Below are 24595 nucleotides of genomic sequence, written 5' to 3' on the forward strand. Positions count from 1 at the left end.
GTCAGGACGTGGCAGAGGCGGGCAATTAAGAGCAGGTGCCCAAGTCCCAGCTCCCTTATTAGCCCGACAGAGAAACAATCCCCAACGGACGGCGCCCCAGCCCAGCCCAGCCCAGAGAGGACATCACAGAACCAACACAGGACACAACTCCACATCTACAGTCCAAGGCTCGTTGTGGAAATGCAGGCCAGTAAAGTGGGCAAACTTTGCAGGCCTCGGAGCCTCGGGAGACCCCTCAGGCCAAGCCCTTCAGCAAGAGGCACATAGCAGAGGCCCCCACGATCAACCCCCACTCCCTGCCCGCCACAGCCATGGGAGCCCCTGCTTCTCGGCCCCCAGCGGCCACCCCTCGGGACCATTCTTCTTAGGGAGTTTTCTTGTCCTTATTCCTGTGAGTAAATCTCTGGCTTTTCTGGAACTCTGGGCACCACTTGGAACTACTTTTGCACCAAAGACAAGAAATGAAGAAAGGCACACCCGAGGCCTCAGACTCCGGGCCTGCTGCAAAAAAAAAAAAAAAAAAAAAAAAACAAAAAAACCCATTCATCATCACCATGGTGGGAAGAAACACGCCAGAGGGCACCGGGTGCCCCTGAGAAAGTAGGGAAAGCGAGAGCAAAGCCAGGGATTCCCACTGACACCAACGTCCACACCGCTCACTAAACCCAAGGTATGAACCGAGTCAAAGACCACATTCAGGACATGGCCAGTAACGTGTGGCCTCAGAATACATTTCTGAGGCACAATTTTACTTGATACAGACCCTGGACTCTCAGGGGGCTCGCACATCCTCACCAGGGGAGACACAGAGTCTTCAAGTGGGAAGAGGCTGGTTTTGGGGAAGTGGTTCTGTTCCAAAACACGGGTGTGGTTTGAATTCAATGCAGTAGTTTATGAAGGATCACAACCCCAAACGGTTTCTAAACGGATGTAAATCTAACTCATAGAAAAAAAGTTTAGAAATAGTTGCACTGACCCTCTGGCCGAGGCAGGTGTCCACATAAATCATTTGATTCTAAAGCTTCCCTGGTGGGGCAGCATGAGTTCAACACCCAGCTGGTGAGGGACCTGATCCCCAGGGTACAGCAGACCGCACCTGTCTTGCCCGCTGTTCCCCTCAGCAGTGTATTTCCTCAGTCTGCCTGTTCTGTTCCCTGCTGTCTCTGGTGAATCCTCTCATCTCCCACACCTCTGGCCTGTACCCCAGTTCTAGTATGCATGAATAAATCTTAAGCGTTTTCCCATGTGAATTCTTTGATCTACACTTAGAACTGAATTCCAAGATACTGAGTTGTTGGAAAAGTTATGACGCATTTTTGGACACGCTGAAAAAAATAGGTCAGGACTTTCTCGACAACCCAAGAGTTCCCCTACACTCAGCTTTCATGGGGTTATTCTCATGTGAGAATTCTCTGCTGTCAAGTGAGACCTGATTTCTAGGAGAAAGGTTTCCTATAGAGTTTGTGTGCAGTGTAACATCTAGAATGCATATCAACGCCTGATTTCCAGGAGTTTTACAGAATCTTGTCAGTCATACAGTTTCTCAAGTGTACATTCTGTGATGGTTACTGAGGGCTGATTTACTGGCGAAAGTTCTCCCACACTATGGACATCAAAAGGTTTCTCTACAGAATGACTTCTCCTGATGGCTGATTTGGAAGAGGAAGTTTTTGTTTTTTAAAGATTTATTTATACAAGAGCCAGGGTACAGGCCAGATGCACGGGGGTGAGTGGCGGGGGGGAGTGGTGAGAGAATTCACCAGAGACAGGAACAGGCAGACTGACCGAAATACACTGCTGAGGGGAGCAGTGGGCGAGACAGGAGAGGTCTGGTGCACCGTGTGGGTTTCTCGCCAGCTAGCCAGGATCAAACCCACGCTGCAGAGGCTGCGGACAGCTTCACAGTGTGGCGCTCAACCGCCTGCACCACCAGGGAGGCCCTGGAAGAGAAAGTTTTTCTATAGTTAACATTCATAGGATTTCTTTGCAGTATGACGTTTCTGATGCCTAGAGAGGGAGTAATTACTGCAAAAAGTTTTCCCACACTCCAGACATTCATAAGGTTTCACTCCAGTGTGAGTCCTCTGATGTACAACAAGATCTGACTTTTGGGAGAAACCTTTCCTACACTCCTCACATTCATAGGGTTTCTCTCCAGTGTGAATTGTATGATGTAACATGAGGGCAGGCTTATTTGAAAAAGCTTTCCCACACTCTTGACATTGATAAGGTTTCTCTCCACTGTGAAATCCGTGATGTTGATTGAGGGCTGATTTCCGGTAGAATGTTTTCCCACACTGTTGACATGCATAGGGCTTCACTCCTCTGTGGATCTTTTGCTGACGACAGAGGCCTGACCTGTCGTAGAAAACCTTCTCACACTCTTCACATTCATTTCTCTCCAGTGTGGATATTGACGTGCCTATTGAGCTGTGATTTATCAGGAAATGTTTTCCCACACTCTTGGCATTCATAGGGCTTCTCTCCAGTGTGTCTTCTCTGATGTACGATTAAGGTGGACTTACTGGAAAATGCTTTCCCACACTCTTGACATTCATAAGGTTTCACTCCAGTGTGAGTCCTCTTATGTTTAGTGATATCTGAATTACTGGAAAAAGTTTTCCCACACTCTTGACATTCATAAGGTTTCTCTCCAGTATGAGTCCTCAGATGTACAACAAGACCTGATTTCTGGGCAAACCCTTTCCTACATTCTTGACATTCATAGGGTCTCTCCCCAGTGTGAGTTCTCTGATGGACAGTGAGGGTAGCCTTAGTGCAAAGAGTTTTCCCACACTCTTGACATTCATAAGGTTTCTCTCCAGTGTGACTTCTCTTATGTACAGTGAGGGTGAACTTTCTGGAAAAAGTTTTCCCACACTCTTGACATTTATAGGGCTTTATTGCTCTGTGAGTTATTTGATGAGTATCGAGGCCTGACATGTTCCAGAAAGCCTTTCCACACTCTTGACATTCATAGGGTTTCTCTCCAGTATGACTTCTCTTATGTACAGTGAAGGAGAACTTTCTGGAAAAAATTTTCCCACACTCTTGACATTTATAGGGCTTTATTGCTCTGTGAGTTATTTGATGAGTATCGAGGCCTGATATGTTCCAGAAAGCCTTTCCACACTCTTGACATTCATAGGGTTTCTCTCCAGTATGACTTCTCTTATGTACAGTGACGGAGAACTTTCTGGAAAAAGTTTTCCCACACTCTTGACATTTATAGGGCTTTATTGCTCTGTGAGTTATTTGATGAGCATGGAGGCCTGACCTGTTCCGGAAAGCCTTTCCACACTCTTGACATTCATAGGGTTTCTCTCCAGTGTGTATTGTGTGATGCCTATTGAGGTGTACTTTATCAGAAAAGGCTTTCCCACACAGTTGACATTCATAGGGTTTCTCTCCAGTGTGACTTCTCTGATGTTTATTGAGGGATGATTTCCAGTAGAATGTTTTCCTGCATTGTTGACATGCATAGAGCTTCACTCCTCTGTTAGTTAATTCATGTTGATAGAGGGCTTTCCTTGCAGCGGAAAGCCTTCCCACACTCTTTACAGTCATAGGGTTTCTCTCCAGTGTGACTTCTCCGATGTACACTGAGGGTGGTCTGATTGGGAAAAGTTTTCCCACAGTCTTGACACTCAGTGGGCTTCTCTCCAGTGTGAGCCCTCTCGTGTAGAACAAGAACTGACTTCTGGGAAAACACTTTCCTACACACTTGACATTCATAGGACTTCTCTCCAGTGGTGTGACTTCTCTTATGCACAATGAGGGTGGACTTACTGTTAAAAGTTCTCCCACACTCTTGACATTTATAAGATTTCCCTCCAGTGTGATTTCCCTGATGTTCAAAGATGACAGATTTCCACAAAAACATTTTTCTACACTCTTGATATTTGTAGGGTTTCTCTCTAGCATGCATTCGGTGATGGTAAGTGAAGGATGATTTTCTGGACAAAATGGCCCTACACTTTTGACATTCACAGGCCTTCTTTCCTGTGTGAGTCTTCTGCTCAGGATACCCGAGGGAGTCCCTAATTCTATGAAAGACTGCCTCTTTCCTTCCAGCATGCTCTTCATGAGGCCCATCAGGGGTTAACATGGCCCTATATATAGTAAAGTTCTCAGGCATCATTGCTGAAATGTTTCCCTTTTTTATATTCTGGTTCAAACGATGAAGTGAGTCCAAGTTACTTTTTTCCCCTAAGTCAGTTCTCTCATTGGTTGATATTTTGCTCCTGGCAGTAAAAACTTGCCACAAATGTCTTCCCTGATTTGGAGGGTTGGTCTTAGTCAGGTAATCCACAGTATGAACATCTAAAAAGAGATAAAAATGATCATTTTTATAAATAACTCTAAACATTTCAAGTTACTGCTACTATAAGGCACAAAAGATTTTACACTAAAACAGAATTTCACAGGTATTGCATTTTTCTGATTCATGCTTTTTACCCATAACCAATTACAGAAAAACAAAACAAAACAAAAACAGATTTACTTTTATTTTGGCATAAAAGAGACAGGGTGTACAACAGAGGTACATGGGAGGCTGGGGGTGGGAAATTGAGAGGATAACCAAAGACAGAGTGGGGAGCAGAAGAGGCGGAGTGAGTGAAATATACTGCTAAGGAGAGCAGCAGGCGAGACAGGTCTGCTGTGCCATATAGGGTGAGCTCCCTGGCCATAGATCAAACTCAGGTGATAGCAGTGACAGCAGAGAGACTTAACCGCTAGGCCTCCAGGGAGGCCCCAATTAACAGATTTTTCTAATGTCAATTCAGGTTGAAAAGGAAGCTGTAAAACTTATTTGTGCTTTTATAAAATCATACATATTTGGTTAAAAAATTCATTTAACTGTAGATGTTGATTTCCACCAGAAGCATTTACTCTAACATAGAGCCTACATCCTTTCTTTTGCAGGATGACCGTGAGCTACTTCTGCTGGTAGTTTTTGAATAATCAAGCTCTGCAGATGTCATAGTTTTCCTATTGACTGAATGTGAACAGAGCCCTGCCAAGACAGAAGGATTCTGCATGGACATTTCCTTAGATTTTCTTTCTCCTCCGGCCCTGGCCACAGTCACCTGCAGAGGTTCTCAGAGACATGTGCTTCCCTCCACGGCAGAGACCTGTCAGTTCTTATTTAAATATCATATCACATAGGTTCAGAATCCTAAATCATGCAGCAAACTCCGCCTCATCATTGTGTCCTACTTTTCCCTGCTGATGGAAAGGAAAAGAGTTCTACAATCAGTCTGTGGCCATCATTGTAAAAGGCTTTTTCCACACCCTTCTGGGATCAGCACTCTTGGTATTCTCACTGCACCACGTGGTACCTGTGTTTCTACTGCATTCATAGCAGCTCAAGTTTCTATCTACTATGTTACTCTTAGCTACATCACACTGTCATTGATTCCTTTACTTTCTTCCAAATGATTCCCACAAGAAGGTGTGATTACACAGTTCAAACTCCTCCCCAAGGAATGAGCCCTCAACCTGAACTCTTGGTGCCATGGCTTTAGAAACCACCACCTCAGGTTTCCCCTCCCATGTCACAGAACATCCCTTCCCACGCTGAACAATTTCTGGGTCCTCCTCAGCCTCACAATGTCTAATGTGGGCGGTCACAAGGCTCACAGTCACACTCCTCATGTTCTCAATAACTCTCCAGTTAAGCCCTCTCTATGAGTTTTGAGTCAGTCACCTGGTAAATGACATCTCCAGTAGCCACACACAACCTCTAGCCCAGACCGCACAGAGAACTACATACATGGCATGTCCGTGCAAAGAATGCATCTCACCTGAGCGCTACAAAGACTTCATCTCCATAATAATGCCTTCAGAGCACACACTCTAAAATAACATTCTCCACTTTTTCTCTCTCATCATGGTCAAACATTATCTGTGGCTCTATCTATTTAATACATGTATTTGTTACATTATCCTGTCTATCAGAATGTAACCTTAACAAAGTAAAGGCCACTTCTGTGGTTACTGTCATTATCCATACTCAATGAAAATTGACCACTAGCTGAAACTTCCAATGAACAAGATAAGAGAATAAAGGAATGCCTGAACAAATAAGTGAAAGAAAACAGCCTGTGGGAACAAGAGAGACACACAGAAAATGTGACTAATATAGAATAATTTCCCGCAGCACTGGGGACTACATACTGGTTTAAGATATTGACAACCGGGCCTCCCCAGTGGCACAGCGGTTGAGTGCTGGGTTGTGAAGCTCCCCACGGCCTCTGCGGCGCCGGTTCGTTCCCCAGCTGCTCCCCGGCCACCTGAGGAGGGTCCCACATGGCGCGCAGACCTCTCCTGCCGCCCACTGCTCCCCTCAGCAGTGTACTTTGGTCCTTCTGCCTGCTCTGCTCCCTGCTCTGGCTCTGGTGAATTCCCTCACCCTCCCGCGCTTCTGACTGTACCCAGTGCATGTATAAACAAACAAACAAACAAATAAATAAATAAATAATATACGTGCCTCTTTAAAAAAAAAAAAGATATTGACAACCACTGAAAGTGTAGGAGGAAATCTAGGAGTCAGCAATATTTGGGAACTGAAGAAAGAATCACTTTGATAAATGTGGACAGACTGCCCACGGTTTGGACATTGGAAAAGTAGCTCAGTGTGGCCAATATCACTGGCCACAATCCTAGCCTCCTGCCAGCAAGGACTGACCTGAGACGTCCTGGTTTGGGGGTTCCTCCACAGTCCACGTCTGTACTCCCTGCTCCAACCTGATGCTCTCCTCAGGACCGGTAACACAATGTCCTGTGATGAGAAACACTGTTGGTCTTTCATCAAGTTAAACTTCAGTTTTGGGGGCTCCCGGTGGTGCAAGGGATTAAGACATAGCCTATGAAGCTGTCCGCTACCACTGCAGCACTAGTTTGATCCTCGGCCAGTGAGCTGACCCACATGGTGCAGCAGACTTCTCTTGACTCACCCACTGCTCCCATCAGCAGTGTATTTCAGTCAATCTGCCGGTTCTGTTCCCCACTCTCTCTGGTGAATCCTCTCCCCCCACACACACACCTCTGGCCTGTACCCTAGTTCTTGTATGCATAAATAAATGAATCTTTTAAAAATGAATAAATTCAAAAATCTTAAAAAAAAAAGTCAATTTTGAAAAATAACAAAAGCAGTGTTAAGAGCAACAAAGGCCAACTGGTACTTCTGATAAACAGGGCGAACACTCACAATCTAGTCTGTTTGCCACATTCAACCACACCAGTACCCACTTTCATAGGGAAGTGCACACTCTCAGCATAGAAGACAGCCCATGCGCTCGAACGTTACATGGGGGCTTCCTCACCTAGTGACACCAGGTGGCTGCAGGTCTCCAGCATCACATCCCGGTACAAGGTCCTCTGAGCTTCACTCAGGTCCCGCCACTCCTCCCAGGTGAAGTTCACAGCCACATCCTCAAATGACACCATCCCCTCCGAGGGGACATTTCTTCTCATTTCAGGGCCAGCAGCCTGGGTCAGACAGAGCAAGTGTAAACGCACCTTCTTTTGTGAGTCTTTGACCTTGTATAGGATGCACCATCTTCTTACTCTACATTGCGATATGCACAGAATTCTCAGTAGAAATAGCTTTACTTCTGGACTAACTCATTTGCTCCTAGAAGTTTTTTATAACTTACTTTATAAATTGGGAAGTGTCTTTGATGCTAAGAATCAAAGGATGAACAAAATCTGCTCCTTGAAAAGCTTATCACCTGGTTGGCAGGTAGAATAGACACATACGTGGAACAACGTGCTACGTAGCGGTGTGAAAAGCCTGCTAAATGCTGACACAGTGCAAGAGAAGAGAAACCAACACTTTGTAGTGTCGGGTTACACTTCACTGAAGACCCAAACACTTAGCTCTTCCTGTAAAATACACTCATCAGTGTGAGACAACAGCAGATGTCATTGTGTGAGAAAACAGAAAGCACTCGCCATGGTAACTGACCTGCAGAGAGCACGCTGCCAGGCAGAGTCCCGGGCAGTGAGATGAGAGAGACAATAAAAGTATTCTGGAACTGAAGTCTGCCAGCTTCATGAACTTGGGACATCTGAGCTGAATTCAGCTGGAAAGACTGTGATGTGATCACCCTCTTCATAACAAATGAAAAGTATGTACAAATGTGTGCCAGTATTTTATTCCTGTGACCTCAAAGCTGGTATCGCCACCTCAGAGTAAACAAAACCTAGACCCTAAACCAGAATGTGCAACAATGAGGGACAGATAAACAGAGGTAAGAGATGTTCACAGGACAGGGCATCATTTCTAAAACAGAGCAGGGAAGGGGAGGATAATGTGCTAATAACTTGGTGGCTGAGGTACAAGGAATGTTTTCCTAGAATGCTGTCGCACGACCAGCCAACAGATATTGGTGTTGCACACTCAACTGGACATGTGTCTTATACATCAAGAGTTCTAAGCTGAAGATAGAAATTTTGGAATCAGGGCTTTCCTGGTGGTGCAGTGGGTTTATTCTCAGCACTATGAAGCTGTCTGCAGCCACTGCAGCACGAGTTCCATCTCCAGCCAGGGAGCTACCCACATGGCACAGCAGACCTCTCCTGTCTCCCCGCTGCTCCCCTCAACACTGGATTTCAGTGGATCCGCCTGTTCTGTTCCCCACTCTGTCTCTGGTGAATCCTCTCACCCGCTGCACTTCTGGCCTCACCCCCCAGCTCTTGTGTGCAAAAATAAAATAAATCTTTACCAAAAAAAAATGAAAGAAAGAAATGTGCAAATCTCTGGAATATAATTGGTAGTTTTCATCATCATAGGGAAGAACATGGTCGTTTTTGAATAATAGGTATTCAAAAACAACTGGTAGAAACTAGCATTTCTATTGGAGGAAGAAAAAATAACTCATAGCAATGAAAGACTTTTGGAAAAAATGACACTAGGTATAGGGAAACAAAAACCTTTGTTTTTTTTTTAAGATTTATTTATTTTTATACAAGAACCGGGGTACAGGCCAGATGCATGGGAGGGTGAGAGGATTCATCAGAGAGAGTGCAGGGAACAGAACAGGCAGACTGATAAAATACACTGCTGAGGGGAGCAGCAGGCAAGACAGGAGAGGTCTGCTTCACCATGTGGGACCCTCGCCGGTGGGCCGGGATTGAACCCACACTGTAGAGGCTGCGGAAAGCTTCACAGTGTGGGGCTCAACTGCCTATGCCTCCAGGGCTCGGGAAACAAAAATCTTAACACATCTGTTAATATATTCCATCATGTCACATTCTGGAGTACAAAATCCTATGAACATCCATATATATAGTGAGTAGGCCCCCATACAAATACCTTCCATTTGCAATGACTAAAAGAAATGATTCAGAGGATTTTTCCTTAATAGAATTATATGTCCTTGACACAGCCACAGGTGACATTAACACTCACAGTGAGACAAGGAACAACGAAGATACTCAACAGAAAAAAAAGAAAACATAAGTAAAAATGGTCATAACTAGTTATAATTCATCCACGGAAAACTAATGAAAAGCACACTGAAGGAAAATGCAGTGAGCTGACTGCAGAAATAATATAGCCAAGTATTTACATGCACAGGAACTCCCATGCATAACCGATGAGAGGACCAAACAGCAAGCAACACATTTAAAAGCACCAAGGGCAGAGTCTGACCCAGAAAAAAGGAAAAAAGTACAAACCTAAAACTTAATGATCTGTAATGAGGTCAGAGCAAAGAAAACCAGTCCAGGCCCTTCACAAATAGCCAGTGTCCAAGGATAATACACGATCTTGTGAGCAGCCAGAGAAATGACAGCAGATGCTACAACCACACGAGTGATGGACAACTTCTCTCTCCTCAGAAGGGGAAGATATCTGGAAAGTGCAGAAACATCCTTCAACCCTCACCTCAAATTGGGAAAAAACTAGATGAACAGAAAACAGAGGAGAAGCAAAGACATTTCAGAGACACAAACGCTGATGTAATGCAGCAGCAGCAGACCGCAGCTCACAATGCGAGGGGACACTCTGCAGGCCAAAAGAGGACACCAGATGGCTCCTTGGATCCAAGGAAAAAAAATCAGGCTCGCTGGAAATGGTACCTATGTGGGTAACTGTACAAAATACTCCATAGATGTTTTTCTTGTCCTAATTCTTTAAAAAGACATGTTGATAGGGCCTCCCTGGTGGCACAAGCAGTTGAGCACCGCACTGTGAAGCCATCTGCAGCATCTGTGGCCCCAGTTCGATCCCCACCGGCCTTGGAACAACCCACATGGTGAGCAGACCTCTCCTGTCTCGCCCACCACTCCCCTCAGCAGTGTTTTTTTGTCAGTCCGCCTTTTCTGTTCCCTGCTCTGTCTCTGGTGAATCCTCTTACCCTCCTGCACATCTGGCCTGTACCTCAGCTCTTGAACAAATAAAATAAATCTTTAAAAATAAATAAATAAAGACACGTTGATTAAAGAAAAAAAACATTAACAAAGAAAGGACAACGATGTGCTCAGAACCAATGTGAAATACATGTGTGCAAGACAACAGTGCAAATGATGGAGTTTATGGCCCACAGACACTGTGAGGACTAGTGCAATGCTACTCCAGTATGGTGACACCAGAGAAGTATGCAGACAACAGAGAAGGAGGATCTGGGAAGAACACACAAAACTTTTTGGGTATAGTTTAAATACAAATAACATCCCTCATCTGTGTTGACGTACTCGTGGGCTGAGTTCAAGCAGAGGATAATGAGGCAGGGAAATCCAAGTTGTCTGTCCAGCAGAATAAAAATGCTGTGTAGAGGGGGCCTCCCTGGTGGCCCAAGGGATTGAGACGCAGCTTGTGAAGCTGTCCACAGCCTCTGGCAGCGCGAGTTTGATCCCCGGCTGGCCAGGAAGCAACCCGCATAGCGCAGCAGACCTCTCCTGACTCGCCCGCTGCTCCCCTAGCTGTTATAGAGCAACCCCGATATTAAACGGGTTCCTGGCTGTGGGTCCTCACCCGCGTGCTTTAAAGGGACTTATGAATACTCTACTACAGACACACACAAAAGGGTTAATAAAAGGTTTATTTACAAGAGAAAAAGAAATAAGGAAAATGTACAACTCAGGGAGAAAATAGGGAAATAAAGTCTTTAATGCGTCCTACCCGATCCGACGACCTGGAAACCCAAAGTCACTCTCAGAGCTGGCCGGACGCTGCGAGCTGGCCGAGAGCCCCAAAATGGAGAGGCCCCCAAAGCCCACGTGTCTGCCTTTTGTATCCACCTGGCTGCTTAACCCCACCCTCAGGTCCCAGCCACCTTCCCTTTGGTGGTGATGGGATTTGGAGTTCCCAGTGTCTTTGGCTTTGACCTGGGGTGGGGGTGGAGTCCACAAAGCCTGTATGGAATTTGCTTTGGGACAGCCTTTTCCCCCTAACAATTCCCCCCTTTCACTTTTTGCCACCATTTCCATGGTGATGAAGATCGAATATATGGAGGTTGGGATGCAGTCTTAGATGAACATTTTTTTTCAGGTTCCAGTGTGAAAGAAAACCAGTTTCTCCAGGTATTTGTCCATTGTGGAAAGCAAAAGTCCTCCACTCCAGGAAAAATAGTTCATCAGTTTAAGCCAAAAAAAAAAAAATCTGGAGGCGTTAGCCAAAATAAGACAGCAGATATGTAAAAATTTCAGAAAAAAAAATCTTAAAATGGTTCAACTGATGTAAAAACACAAATTTTCTCAACCTTGATACCAAGCTTTTAACAGCAAAACAAAAGTTTGCAAACTAAATCTACTTTTAAACCCTTTTTCCTATTTTTGCATAAAATCACAGGGTAGAAATAACTAACAGCAATTTTTAGCTGGCTTTGTTGGAATACTCCACACAGGATCAGAGCGAACCGGTGGCATCCAGTCGATGTATGCTTCAGGTATAAAGTTGGTCTCATCAGACTCCACCTGGGCTTTCCTCTTCTCGAGGATACCAGGGCATTTTCGTTGGCCGGGTTGTCCAGTCCTGCCAATGGAGGCAAGCTTCCTCACCTTCTTTGGAGGTCTCTGGAACCCTACAAACAAGGCAAACAGGTTTTCCTCTTCTTGGTTCAGCTCTTTTTCAACTTTCCGGAAGAACTCCACACAAAGCCACACAATCAAACTCACGTCCAATTTTTTGTTAAAACAGACAAAATCCCTATGGAAGTTATGCAAAAACAGACTCTGAAATAAGTAGCAAAAATTACTACCACTATTTGTATGCTGTGTTGGTATCAAGGGGAGAGAAAATGTGACAAGTTAGCTTTGCTGGAAAAAAAAAATTACAACCTTTCTGAAGATTCTGGTTACTCAAAACAAAACAAAACAAAACAAAAACTTTGTGGATTCAGGACAGAATGCATAAAAAATTTCCAGTATTATGTCAAAGAAACCTTAGTAAATGTCAGGTGTATTTCCAGGTCTATTCAGTCCTTTGTAGGAAAGTTTTTTTTACTCTCAACAGTTCCATCAATAGGAATCTGTTGAGACCTTTTCTCCCTATATTTCCGGAAACAATTTCTGTAGGTGTGAAACAATTGAATTATACAATATTACAAGGTGACAATATACATACATACCAGATACTGAGAGGTTTTTTGTATACACTTTTTTAGAAAACTACTGTTAACGTTTTGTACATACCAAAGTTTTACCATTTTCCCAAGTGACAATGCTTCCCTTCCAGTTTTACTTCATTAGGTAAAAGGCAAATAGAACAAATTCATTTAATGCCTTCCCAGGAGGAAAGGGAGAAACTTTGTGGAGTGTCTCAGGAGCTCTACTGAGGTTCCACAAAATTTCCTTGCATCAGTCAAATGACAGGCTACCAAATTTGTACTTGAACTTAGATTTCTGGGAAGCTTTGCCATAAATATCAGAAAATTAACAGAAACAACAATATTCAATCTCTATGAAGGCACCGGCTTAGTTCAGTAGCACAATGTTGACAATCAAACCGTAACTTTTTTTTTTTTCCTTTCTTTCCCCAACATCTATGGGCACCATGTATACCAATTTGTCGATCACTGGAGGTCAAGACGGTTAGACACAAGGACATACTGACAGACAACATATAGACACAAAGAGCTCTTTAGTTACCATTCATCACGCGTGGGATATCCCATACAACTGCAGTTTGTCTGATAGGCCAAAGTAACAAAAAAAAAAAAAAAAAACAAGCAGGAAAAAAAACTTCAAAGTAAAAAAACAAAAGTTGATAGGAAATAACAAAATCAAGATTAAAAACCTTTCTATGTAAAAAAAAAATACTGTCAGCATATGCATGATCCTACATGTTATTTCACATCTTCTAAACTTTGAAAGAAAGAGATTGGTTAGAGCATGTTAGTTTTTTTTCTTCTCAGGGTTTCTTCAAAAAAAAAAAAAAAAAACGAGTTCTTGGGTATCCTGCAACAATAACTGGAAAAGAAGTCGGTAACATTCAAGTTTCTTTTTTTTTTAAATAAATATCTCAAGTCTTCAATGGGTTCACAAGACCAATTGGACTTCGTCTCTGGGTCAGTTCCTTCTGGCGCTTTTTTAACTCTGGAATGATGTACCCAGGGTTTTATACCTGCAAGTTTCAGAGAAGTATGTGTGCTTAGCAAAACGTCATATGGACCAGTCCATTTTTGTGACAACTGGTTTTGGGCATCCCCACTCTGCCAGGTCTTCAGTAAGACCTGATTTCCAGGTTTGAAGGGATGCAATGGTTGATCAGGAGGCATAGAGATTCTCGAGGTTGCAAAGTTATGAATTACTGCCAGAACCTCCTGGATGTGTTTCACATATTGTGTGATCCGGCAATCTTGAGCTATTTCCGGACTGGCTTTCAGAACTGAGGCCTGGAAGGGTCTTCCAAACACAATTTCAAAGGGGCTTAATTGTAGCCCACTTCTAGGTGCCACTCTTATGCGGAGGAGGGCAAGGGATAGTACCTGGTCCCAACGAAGCTGTGTTTCTTGGCACAGTTTTGCCAAGGTTTTCTTACAGTCTGCACCTGACAGTGTCACACCACTCTATAAAATTTCTAGGGTTGCTGAAGGCTGACTTCCATAGTTTCCCTACACATGTTACCCACAAAGGGTGTCTCTCCTGTGTCATTCCCCATCCAGTGAGAGCTCCTTCTGGCGGAAAGCTACCCCACAAAACTGACAGTCACAGGGCTTCTATTCTTTGAGTCTCTGCTACCCAGTGACATCCAATTTGCAGTAAAAAGCTTTACTACGTTCTGGATATGTGTAAGGCAGCTCTCCTGTGAATTATCTAGAGAGGGCTAAACTGAGGGTTCCCTACAGGCTAGACATAAAAAGTAGCTATTGTATGGATTCCCTGATGTACACTCAGAACTGATTTCTGAGAGTTCTACACTCTTGGCAGTCAAAGAGATTTCTCTGATGGTCAGTGAGGTCCAATTTCAGGAGAAAGTTTTCCTATACTCTAGACATTCATAGAGTTAATTGTAGTGTATGATCTCGGATATAAAGCCCTGATTTCCAGGAGAAAGTTTTACTACAGTCATGTCATTCACAGGATTGCTCTCCAGTATGCATTCTGTGATGGTAAGTGACGGATGATTTACGGGAGAAAGCTTTGCTATACTCTCAACATTCATAGGGTTTCTCCACAGTGTGGACCATTCCCTGATGTACAGTGTGGTGTAAACTATGAACTGAGTCCAAATTATTTGATTTCCCTAAGTCATTTCTCTCTTTGGTTGACGTTTTACTGTTGGCAATTAGAAATTACCCTAAACACCTCCCCTGATTTGGCTAGTTGGACTTAATCAGGCAATCCACAGTGGACATCTAAAATGAAATAAAAGTAACAATTTCTATAAATATCTAAACATTGCCTGTGATTTCTAATATAAAGGCACATAAGTGTCTCTACTACAACACTATTTAAATAGAGTAATGGTACTGATTTTCTGATTCATGATTTCTACCCCTATCAAGTCACAGAATAAATTAAAAGATTTCTAATGCCAAACCAGGTTGACAAGTAAGACTTATTTCTTTTAAAATTCAGAAATATTAGGTAAATATACTAACTCCAAATGTCAGTTTCAGCTAGCAGCATTTAGCCTAACCTTTAGTCTTCATTCTTTTCATCTTATGATACATCTGTGCAACTTTTGCTCGTATTTTTTGAACTATCAAGCTCTGTAGATGTCATGGTTTGCTGGAAAGCCTACTGACTGGATGGGGTCACTTAAGAAAGAATATTGTTTAGAGACAAGGATTCTGCATCTACAGAACCAATTTTAACTTTTCATAAAAAGGGTGAACACCCACAATCTACTCTGCCTGCCATGTTCAACCTCACCAGCACCCAATTTCATAAGCAAGTGCATACTTATCAGCGTAGAAGATAGCACTTACACTCCGGTGTTGCATCGGAGCTTCCGCACCTAGTGACACCAGGTGGCTGTAGGTCTCCAGCATCACATCCTGGTACAGCGTCCTCTGAGCACCATTCAGCTCCCGCCACTCCTCCCGGCTGAAGTTCACAGCCACATCCTCAAATGACACCATCCCCTGCAAGAGAACATTTCTTCTCATTTCAAGGCCAGCAGCCTGGATCAGACAGCAGCAAGTATAAATGCACCTTCTGTTGTGGGTCTCTAATCTTGTATAGGAGGTACCATCTTCTTACTCTACATCATGATATGCACAGAATTCTCAGTAGAAATAGCCTTACATCTGGACTAACTCATTCGCTCCTTAAAGTTCTTTAATAGCTCAACTTATAAATCTGGAGGTGTTCTCAGGCTATGAATAAGAGGATGAACAAAATTTGCTCCTCAAGAACTTAGCACCTGGTTGGCAGGTAAAATAGACACACACCTGGAACAATGTGCTAAAGGAGTGGTGTGAAAAACATGCTGAATGCAGACACGGGGACAAGAGAAGAAAAACCTACACTTTGTACTGTCAGGTTACACTTCACTGAAGACCCAAACACTTGCTCTTCCTTGTAAATGACATGCTCCACAGTATAAGACAACAGCAGGTGTCATCGTGTAACAATATAAAAAGCACTCACCATGGTAACTGAAGTGCAGAGAGCACTGCCAGGCAGAGTCCCGGGCAGTGAGGTGAGAGAGACAGTAAAAGTATTCTGGAACTGAAGTCTGTCAGCTTCATGAACTGTGGGATATGTGAGCTGAATTCGGCAGGAAAGAATGTTATGTGATCATAGTCTTCCTAACAAATGAGATGTACAAAATCATGCCAACATTGCATTCCGGTCACCTAAAAGCATGCTCTCTTCCACCTCAGAGCCAACAAAACAAAGACCCTACAGGACAACGTAGAAATATGAAGGGCCAATCCATAGAGGTGAAAAAGTTACCCTTAATAGAGACATGAGTACACAGAACACATATTACATCTGAAAAAGAGAGGAAAAAGGAGAACCAGTTAATAACATGGTGGCTGAGGGAACATTTTCCTAATATGCTGTCTGCATGAGCAGATGGTCGATACTGGAGTCCTACTTCGAATGGGACATATATATCGTAGAACAGGAACTCTAAGCTGAAGTCTGAAACGTGGAAATCTCTGGAATATCACTGGTAGCTTTCATCATCTCAGGGAAAAACATGGCTCGACCAGAACCAACAATACTGAAAGAGGGAAACTAGAATTGGAGAGACTAATAGATACTGATGGAGAGCATAAATAAATAAATAAATAAATCATGGCAATAAAGGACTTTTGAGAAGATTATGTTAGGAATAAGGAAACCTCAATCTTAGGAAATCTGTTCATGCAGTCCATAATCTCATATTCCTGTGTAAAAAAAATCCTTTGTACACCCACATATATATTGAGTAGGATCCAATGCAAATACCTTTGTACTTATAGTAAGTGAAAAAGGATTCGGAGGATTTTTCCTTAACACAATTCAATATACTTGACACAGCCACGGGTGAAATCACGTTTATGAGACGAGGAATAACAAATGATCAGCTACCCCTTCTTCACAATGGGTTAGGAGAACGACACAATGGAGAAGAGAAAGACATCAGTGAAATCGGGCATAACTAGCTATAATTTACCTTGGAAAGCCAAAAAATATCAAATTATTGTAAAAAAAGAAAATTCAAAGAGCAGACTATAAAAAATATACAAGTCTTCACATACACAGGAACTCGTGTATGATATCGATGAAAGGAAAAAACAACAAACAGTATGTATAACAGAACAATGTACCAAAGTCTGAGCAGAGGGAAAAACAAAATCAAAAATCAAAAAACAAAGTGAACAAAATAAAAAGACAAAACAGCTTCCTGAGTTGCGGGGGCCTTGCTGCCCCAGCCAGATAAGATGCTGGCAAGCAGTTAAGAAAAGGGTCTAACACCGTGGGGCCAAAGACTTTTAAAGGGCCTCACACTGTGGGGCCGAAGATTTCCAAAGAGCCTCACACCTTGGGGCTGAAGATTAATCTATAACCTATAAACCTCCCTTTGTTTTATGTTCTTGGTCATAGAAAGAGAAAAAACTCTCAGAAAATACATTGGGCAATAAAGTATATGTATAAGAATATTATAAGCACAAGGCACGGAGAATTACCTGCTTAAAAAACATTGTAAATTTGGCCTGCCTGACAATGGGAAAGAGTTTGTTATACATGAGCATGCCTGACAAGCAACCCAGGACAACGATTATAGTTAAGTCCTTCTTTTGCTTTTTTTTAGAAGTTTCTTAGGAAAGTTTTTAAATGAAGTTAATTGTATTAAGAAATTTCTAGGTAGAAAACCCTGTTGGCTGATAACCAGAAAGCAGCTGGTCTCCGGCTGAAAGCCATGCAAATAAGAAGAGTCTTTTGATGCTTAGGCTTTAGCTGATGAGTGTACCAACTGCTATCAACTGTCTTGGGTAACTGTCTAGCTGAAATAATTTTAGTGTAAGGCTTAGTTTTTTATCTATTAACCTTGAAGTTTGCCTTCTTTGAGAGCCCACAGCAGCCAAAAGTCTATGGGAGAAAAAAAATACACTGATTGCTTTTGCTTTGCTTCCATGCATGTGATGATGTAATCCCACTGCTTGCCTTAGTGTATAAATAAAGCCTCCTGAGACCCTCTGGGAGAAATACTAACCCAAGGCATTGTGTGTGTCTGCCTCATTCCTCAATTGCGCCAAAGCTGTCCCATCCTTCAGGAACCCCTGGCACTCAATTGGCCAAGGCTGGTCTTCGGCACCGAGTAAGATGAGTTTGCACTGCAATGATAGCAATTCTCCCAAGGCAACAAAGCTAACAACACAATTCTAATTAAAAAACAAAAAAACAGGGCCTCCCTGGTGGCGCAGCGGTTGAGCGCTGGGTTGTGAAGCTGCCCCGCGGCCTCTGCAGTGCCGGTTCGATCCCCAGCTGCTCCCCGGCCACCAGAGGAGGGTCTCACATGGCGTGCAGACCTCTCCTGCCGCCCGCTGCTCCCCACTCTGGCTCTGGTGAATTCTCTCACCCTCCTGCGCTTCTGACTGTATCCAGTGCATGTATAAACAAAGCAAACAAACAAACAAATAAATAAATAAAACATGCCTCTATTAAAAAATTAAAAAAACAAAAAACAAACAAAAAAAAAAACATTCTGGGCCTCCCTGGTGGTGCAGAGGTTAAAGTCTCAGTGCTATCAGGAGCCTCTGCTATCAGAGCCTCTGCAGTACGAGTTCGATCCCCAGCCAGGGAGCTACCCACAAGGCGCAGCAGACCTCTCCTGTCTCTCTGGCTGCTCCCCTCAGCAGTAGATCCCCCTGTTCTGCTCCCCACTCTGTCTCTGGGGAATCCTCTCACCCCCCATGCCTCTTACCTAAACCCCAGTTCTTGTGTGCATAAATAAATAAATCTTTAAAAAAATACATTCTTATTCATATTGATTAAAAGGTCAATATGAGAAAACTAATTAGAGAATGTAGATGGCTCATTTGTGTCCATAAAAACTCACTATCTCCCCCAGCATCAGGGGCTCAGGATACCATAAATAAACTGTATGAAAAAATAAAACCCTTCTGTACCCAACAGGGAGACTGGGTAGTCATAGGCCAGTCAGTCCAGTTGCTGTACGACAGGCTCTGCGCTCGGTGGGCATGTGGCAGCATCCACACCTGAAAGCAGGTGTGTGGGCAGCCAGACAGCCTCCTTGTTACAGGGTCACTAATGCTGCTGGACGAAGGACCCCAGCCTTATCTAAATGAACCCTGACTAGCTCCTAAAAGACCCATCTACAATATAGGGGTGTGACTGGACACACACACACACACACACACACACGTATATATATATGTATAGTGTGTGTGTATGGACATGTGGAGCACTCGCTAGGGGGGCTTCCTCTACAGAAAGATACATCCTCCCCTTGCTCAGCTCTTCTTGTAAAGGAGTCCGTAATTACTTTGTCTCAGGTTTGGCAGACACAGGACTCCTTGGTGGTATTTCCTCTTTCAGTCCTTTGAAAATGCCATTCAACTATCTCAGGTCTCAACACGTCTACAGAAAAATACAGATAATTTTATGGGGGTGATTATCATACTTGATGCTGTTTTTCCACCTGCTGTTTAAAAATTCATTCTCTTTGACGAGATTTATGACATGTCGAAGCGAAATCTTTCTTTGGTTGAATCTCTAAGGGGATCTATATGTGATTTACGTAGCTCGGAAATCTCAACTCTCCTTCACCTGGGAAATTTCTCATTCTAATTCATGAACAGGCTCTCTGGCAATTCTCTATCAGTCTCTTCAGCCTCAGCCATGATGCAAGTACTGCTCACTTGATGGCATTCTCTAGTCATAGATTTTTCTCAAGCTTTTCCGAACATGTCAACTTGAGTCACCTACAGCGATATGATTTCCAAGGACCTCAGTTTATAGAATCATCTGGTTCCAGTCTATTCTCACAGCTGTCTATTACAAGTTCATTTCAGTGACTGTGTTCTTCATGTCAATGTATTTCCTTCTTTGTTATAAATCTCAAGTCTGCTAAATTTGTTTTCTTTCTGTACTCTCCTTGCATCACTGAGCAGGGTATCTGTGCTCATCTTTAGCTTTCTGGGCCTTGCTGGCAGCAATTATTTGGAATTGTACACACTGATAAATCACTCTTCATGGAGCTATCACTAGAATCTTGGTGTGTTCCTGTACTGGTGTGGCTTTCTTGCCTTTCCCCATATGTCTCAGTCTTGCACTCATGTGTGCACACTGGTAGGGTCTGCCTTGGCAGATATCATGGCCTGTTTGGGTGGAAAGGAAGTTCACACTCAGGCGCATGTGAGGACACATGCTGGGTGGGGTGGAGGTTCCAATCCCAAGACAGCGCCACTGGCAGTGTCCATTCAACTCTACCTGCTGAGACCCGCACCACTTAAGACCACAGGGGCCCTCAGTGGCCACTTCCAGGTATCTGTGGCGCTGCCCAGGCATGGTGAGGTCTCTGGTTGTGAACTGTGCCAGAGAACAAACAAGCTCATTTTCTGCCATGGGAGATGTGGTCCAAGGGGACACCTCCTGATGCTGGCCCATCCAAAGGGGTCTCTCAGAACAACTGATGCCAGGATTACAAGACTGCTGGGCAGCCATGAGACAACACAATTCCCTTCTTCGTGCCTCCCAGTTTTCAGAATGGAATGTTCACGTGCTTATCTTGCCCATGTTTGATGCCTGTGAATCGGTTGTGGAGACGGCAGGTCACTTGCATCTGAGGACACAGATCTCTGTACTAACAGCAGCAACACCAGGACATGCCACAGGGTCCTGGCCACACACACAAATCCAGGCTTTTCAGAGAAAAGGAGTCAGCCCCATGGGATGTTATTAGGGTCACCGCGCAAGACAGGGGTTGCACTGGAGATGTACACGGATGTAGCCCTCACGGACAGTGTGCACCCATCTCAGCTGCTGCTCAGGCAGCTTTGAAGAAATGTCAGTGGGAGAGATTCTAACACACTGAGCATCTTTAAGAGCTGAAACTGTTCCCTGCACGCCTTCCTCTTGTCCCAAGGACCAGGACCCTTCAGGAAAGGCTATTACATCAACCCAAGGCCACAAAGAGAGATGAAGCAGGCCTCTGCTGTAGAAGACACTCGAAGGTCAGGGTCATTGGTTACCACAGCCCAGCCTCCCCAGGGAGCCTGATTTCAGGCTCAGCAGGTAGGAAGACTTTATTAGTACATATTTCAACCGATTCAAAAGGGTCAGTAACGGGCCTCTCCGGTGGCGCAGTGGTTGAGCGCTGGGTTGCGAAGTTGCCCGCAGCCTCTGCAGCGCCGGTTTGATCCCCGGCTGCTCCCCGGCCCCCGGAGGAGGGTCCCACATGGCACGCAGACCTCTCCTGCCGCCCGCTGCTCCCCTCAGCAGTGTACTTCGGTCCTTCTGCCTGCTCTGCTTCCCGCTCTGGCTCTGGTGAATTCTCTCACCCTCCCGCGCTTCTGACTGTACCCAGTGCTTGTATAAAGAAATAAAAAAATAAATAAATCTTTTTTTTTTTTTTTTAAATTTTTTTTTTTTATAGAGGCATGTTTATTTATTTATTTATTTGTTTGTTTGTTTGTTTGTTTTGTTTATACATGCACTGGGTACCACCTCAAGTACCTGATAACTACAGATACACAGAGTGACTTCCTGATACTCACTGACTGAGAAAGGCCATTCTAAGTAAATCTAAGCCTCATAAACAATACATTAGAAACTAAGAAATCCAATACAACATGAGGCATTGTGCCAAAAACAAAAACACAAAGTCAAAGGCAAAATAACACATCTGATTACAGATTCATTATGAACGGTGACACTTGGGGCTGCTGTGCATAAGAAATGAAGAAGGGGCCTCCCTGGTGGTGCAGGCAGTTGAGCACAGTGCTGTGAAGTTACCTGCAGCCTCTGCAGTGCAGGTTCGATCCCCGCCAGCCACAGAGCAACCCACATGAAGCGGCAGACCTCTCCTGTCTCTCCCGCTGCTCCCCTCACCAGTGTATTTCTGTACCTCTGCCTGTTCTGTTCCCCACTCTGTCTCTGGTGAATCCTTTCATCCCCCATACCTCTCTCTGGCCTGCACCCCAGTTCTTGTATGCATAAATAAATAAATCTTTTAAAAAAAATTAAGGGCCTCCCTGGTGGTGCAGGCGGTTGAGCGCAGCGCTGTGAAGCTGTCAGCAGCCTCTGCAGTGCCGGTTGGATCCCCGCAGGCCTTGGAGCAACCCACATGGCGAGAAAACCTCCTCTGTCTTGCCTGCTGCTCCCCTCAGCAGTGCGTTTCAGTCTGCCTGTTCTGCTCCCTACTCTGTCTCTGGTAAATCTTCTCACCCTCCCACATCTCTGGCCTGTACCCCAGTTCTTATACAAATACATCTTTAAAAAAAAAAGAAATGAAGAAGAAACAGCAACTTGTGAGAAAATTGAGCTAAGAATGATGATCACCAGCAGTCTTGCAAAATTTCAGTCTTTTAAACTATGAAGATATATTTAAAATTTTTTAAATGAGATTAATTCCAAATAAAATCATGCTGCAATACAGTTTTTACCTAACAAATTTGAAAAAGATGTAAAGTTTTAACTAAAAGACTTCTTCTGGGGACACAAAGGCCAAAGACTGCAATGCTATTGGCTCTATCTTCAAAATATTCCACACATTGGGCTGTTTCTTCTGCTCCTACCCGTTTACAATCAACTGGAAACTGCCTTGCCACAACACTTGCTTCCAGAGAGTCCCTGTTTCAAAACTTTCCCTGGAAAGGGTCTGGCAACGGACAAGCTGGCAGAACCTCGGCTGCCCACACAGACCAGCAGCGACGATATTAACAAGCCGAGGGCTTTCCCCTCGCAACGCCTGACGAACTACACAAACTTCACAGGAGAGGAGCTCAGGCCCAATTATAAAAACACTCTGAAAGCAAAGGGAAAGTTATTTTGATATCATCATGCAGAGCCGACAAAGACCCTTCAGGGGAAGAGGCCCCGGGAAAACAAAATAGTGACACAGGGGTGCCCTCTGACACAAGGAGGATGGATGACAGCATGGGAGAGGCCAGAAAGGCCTCCCACCTGCCCAGGCTCTGAGACCAGAGAGCCACCGAAAAGCCCCGAAAGGCAGAAAGGCCAAAAACCAAAACACAGGGCCAGTGCAATACGACACCTATGTACAGGGGCCTGTGGGGGAGGGCCAAACAAAGGGCAGTGCCTGGTAAGAGAATGGGCCACCGTCTGGGGCCTCACCCGCACACGACTGCAAGAGACCTCAGGCTCAGCAACAACCATGGGGTTATTTCAAACAGGAGAAACAAAGAGCTCACTATGTACACAGTGGCCGGCCACCTCGCCCAGAAACTGATGGTCACCACTTTTCAAAAGGACTGCTGGATGGCACCAGCCAGTAGTGATGTTTGCTATGGTCACTACTGCTTCCCCAGAGGCGGTGTCAGAGCCCCCAGCTCTTTGTGAGTTGCTGGGCGACACCAACAACAAACAGCTCCTTGAGACACCAGGCCTGGAGTCTTTGGCTCCTTCAGGTGACATCAGAGACACGGAGGCAGTGTCTCTCACAGAGTCTTGCTTCTCATGCCTTGTTGGAGGTCAGCTGCTGGATGCTTCTTTCAAGGTCGGGTTCTGGTCCATCTTCTTTCTTCGGAGGCTGGAACGGAGCTGTTCTCTCCCTCTCAACATGTTATATCCTCTTCCAGGGAGCCCCGCCCACAAGTCTGATGGGACCGTTTTTCAATCCTGTGGCTGTCTGGACCTTTGTAGCACCAGTCAGCCCAGAAATCGCACCTGGTCAGTCCACTCCATGACCCAGGAAGTACACATAAGGAGGCCATTGCTAGGCTCCGAGGAGACACAGCCAGAACTGAGTTGTGTGGAGCAGGGAGAGAAGCCCCCGCTGCTGCAGAGGCGCCCCCACCACTGAGGCAGCAAGTACCCAGATCAGCAGGAATGGAAGCCCCAGAGTCAGTGATGTGGGGGACAATATGTGGTGATACAACTGAGGAAGAACTGGAGTTCGGTAGATCACATAGAGACAACAAATATTTGAAAATACACAAAAGCTGGGCCTCCCCGGTGGCACAGCAGGTTGAGCGCAGCACTGTGAAGCTGTTCGCAGCCTCCACAGCACCCGTTCGATCCCCAGAAGGCCAGGGAGAATCCCACACAGCGAGGCAGACCTCTCCTGTCTCGCCCGCTGCTCCCCTCAGCAGTGCTTTTGGTCCGTCTGCCTGTTCTGTTCCCAGCTCTGTCTCGTGAATCCTCTCACCCTCCCATGACTTTGGCCTGTACCCCGGTCTTGTATTAATAAAATTTAAAAAAAAATCTTAAAAAAAAAGAAAATACACAAAAACCAAACAACTTTCCAACCCTGATAAAACTTGAATCCAGAGAACCTGTGCTATGTAATAAAAACAAGGGCCTCCCTGGTGGCACAAGGGGGCACAACCTATGAAGCTTGCTGCAGCGTCTGCAGCATGAGTTCAATCTCCAGCCAGGAAGATAGCCACATGGCACAGCAGACCTCTCCTGCTGCAGTGTATTTCTGTCCATCTGCCTGTTCTGCTCCCCACTCTGTCTCTGGTGAATAATCTCACCCCCACACCTCTGGACTGGACCC

At 44.6% G+C, this 24595-nt stretch overlaps 2 protein-coding genes across 2 annotated transcripts; both read right to left on the reverse strand.

Annotated features, from left to right (window-relative positions):
- Window positions 1–1865: 1865 nt before the first annotated feature.
- LOC129146172 (zinc finger protein 568-like) lies at window positions 1866–18279 on the reverse strand. The gene is made up of 4 exons (XM_054697696.1): window positions 18107–18279; window positions 15384–15539; window positions 7329–7494; window positions 1866–1940 (listed from the first exon to the last, which is right to left on the reverse strand). Exons 1-4 carry the CDS (start codon window positions 18131–18133, stop codon window positions 1900–1902), a joined length of 390 nt encoding a protein of 129 aa, XP_054553671.1. The 5' UTR covers window positions 18134–18279; the 3' UTR covers window positions 1866–1899.
- Window positions 2345–4085, reverse strand: LOC119250873 (zinc finger protein 84-like). Its single transcript, XM_037518458.2, is given in 2 exon segments — window positions 2345–3528; window positions 3530–4085. Coding segments are annotated over 2 exon segments (1536 nt in total). The 5' UTR covers window positions 3929–4085; the 3' UTR covers window positions 2345–2391.
- Window positions 18280–24595: the final 6316 nt, after the last annotated feature.

Source organism: Talpa occidentalis, unplaced genomic scaffold (assembly GCF_014898055.3).
Source record: "Talpa occidentalis isolate TD23 unplaced genomic scaffold, MPIMG_talOcc4v2.1 talOcc4.18, whole genome shotgun sequence".
Classification (NCBI taxonomy): domain Eukaryota; kingdom Metazoa; phylum Chordata; class Mammalia; order Eulipotyphla; family Talpidae; genus Talpa; species Talpa occidentalis.

Excerpts from the sequence above, each read along its gene's own strand:
- LOC129146172 (XM_054697696.1), bottom strand. The coding sequence starts at position 18,133 with ATGAGGCAGACACACACAATGCCTTGG. Across the intron at positions 7,495-15,383 it reads CTCCGATGCAACACCGGAGT|GCTGCTGGCCCTGAAATGAG; the intron begins GTAAGTGCTATC and ends TGTCTGACCCAG. Across the intron at positions 1,941-7,328 it reads CAGCCACCTGGTGTCACTAG|GGCCTCCCTGGTGGTGCAGG; the intron begins GTGAGGAAGCCC and ends TTTCTCTTCCAG.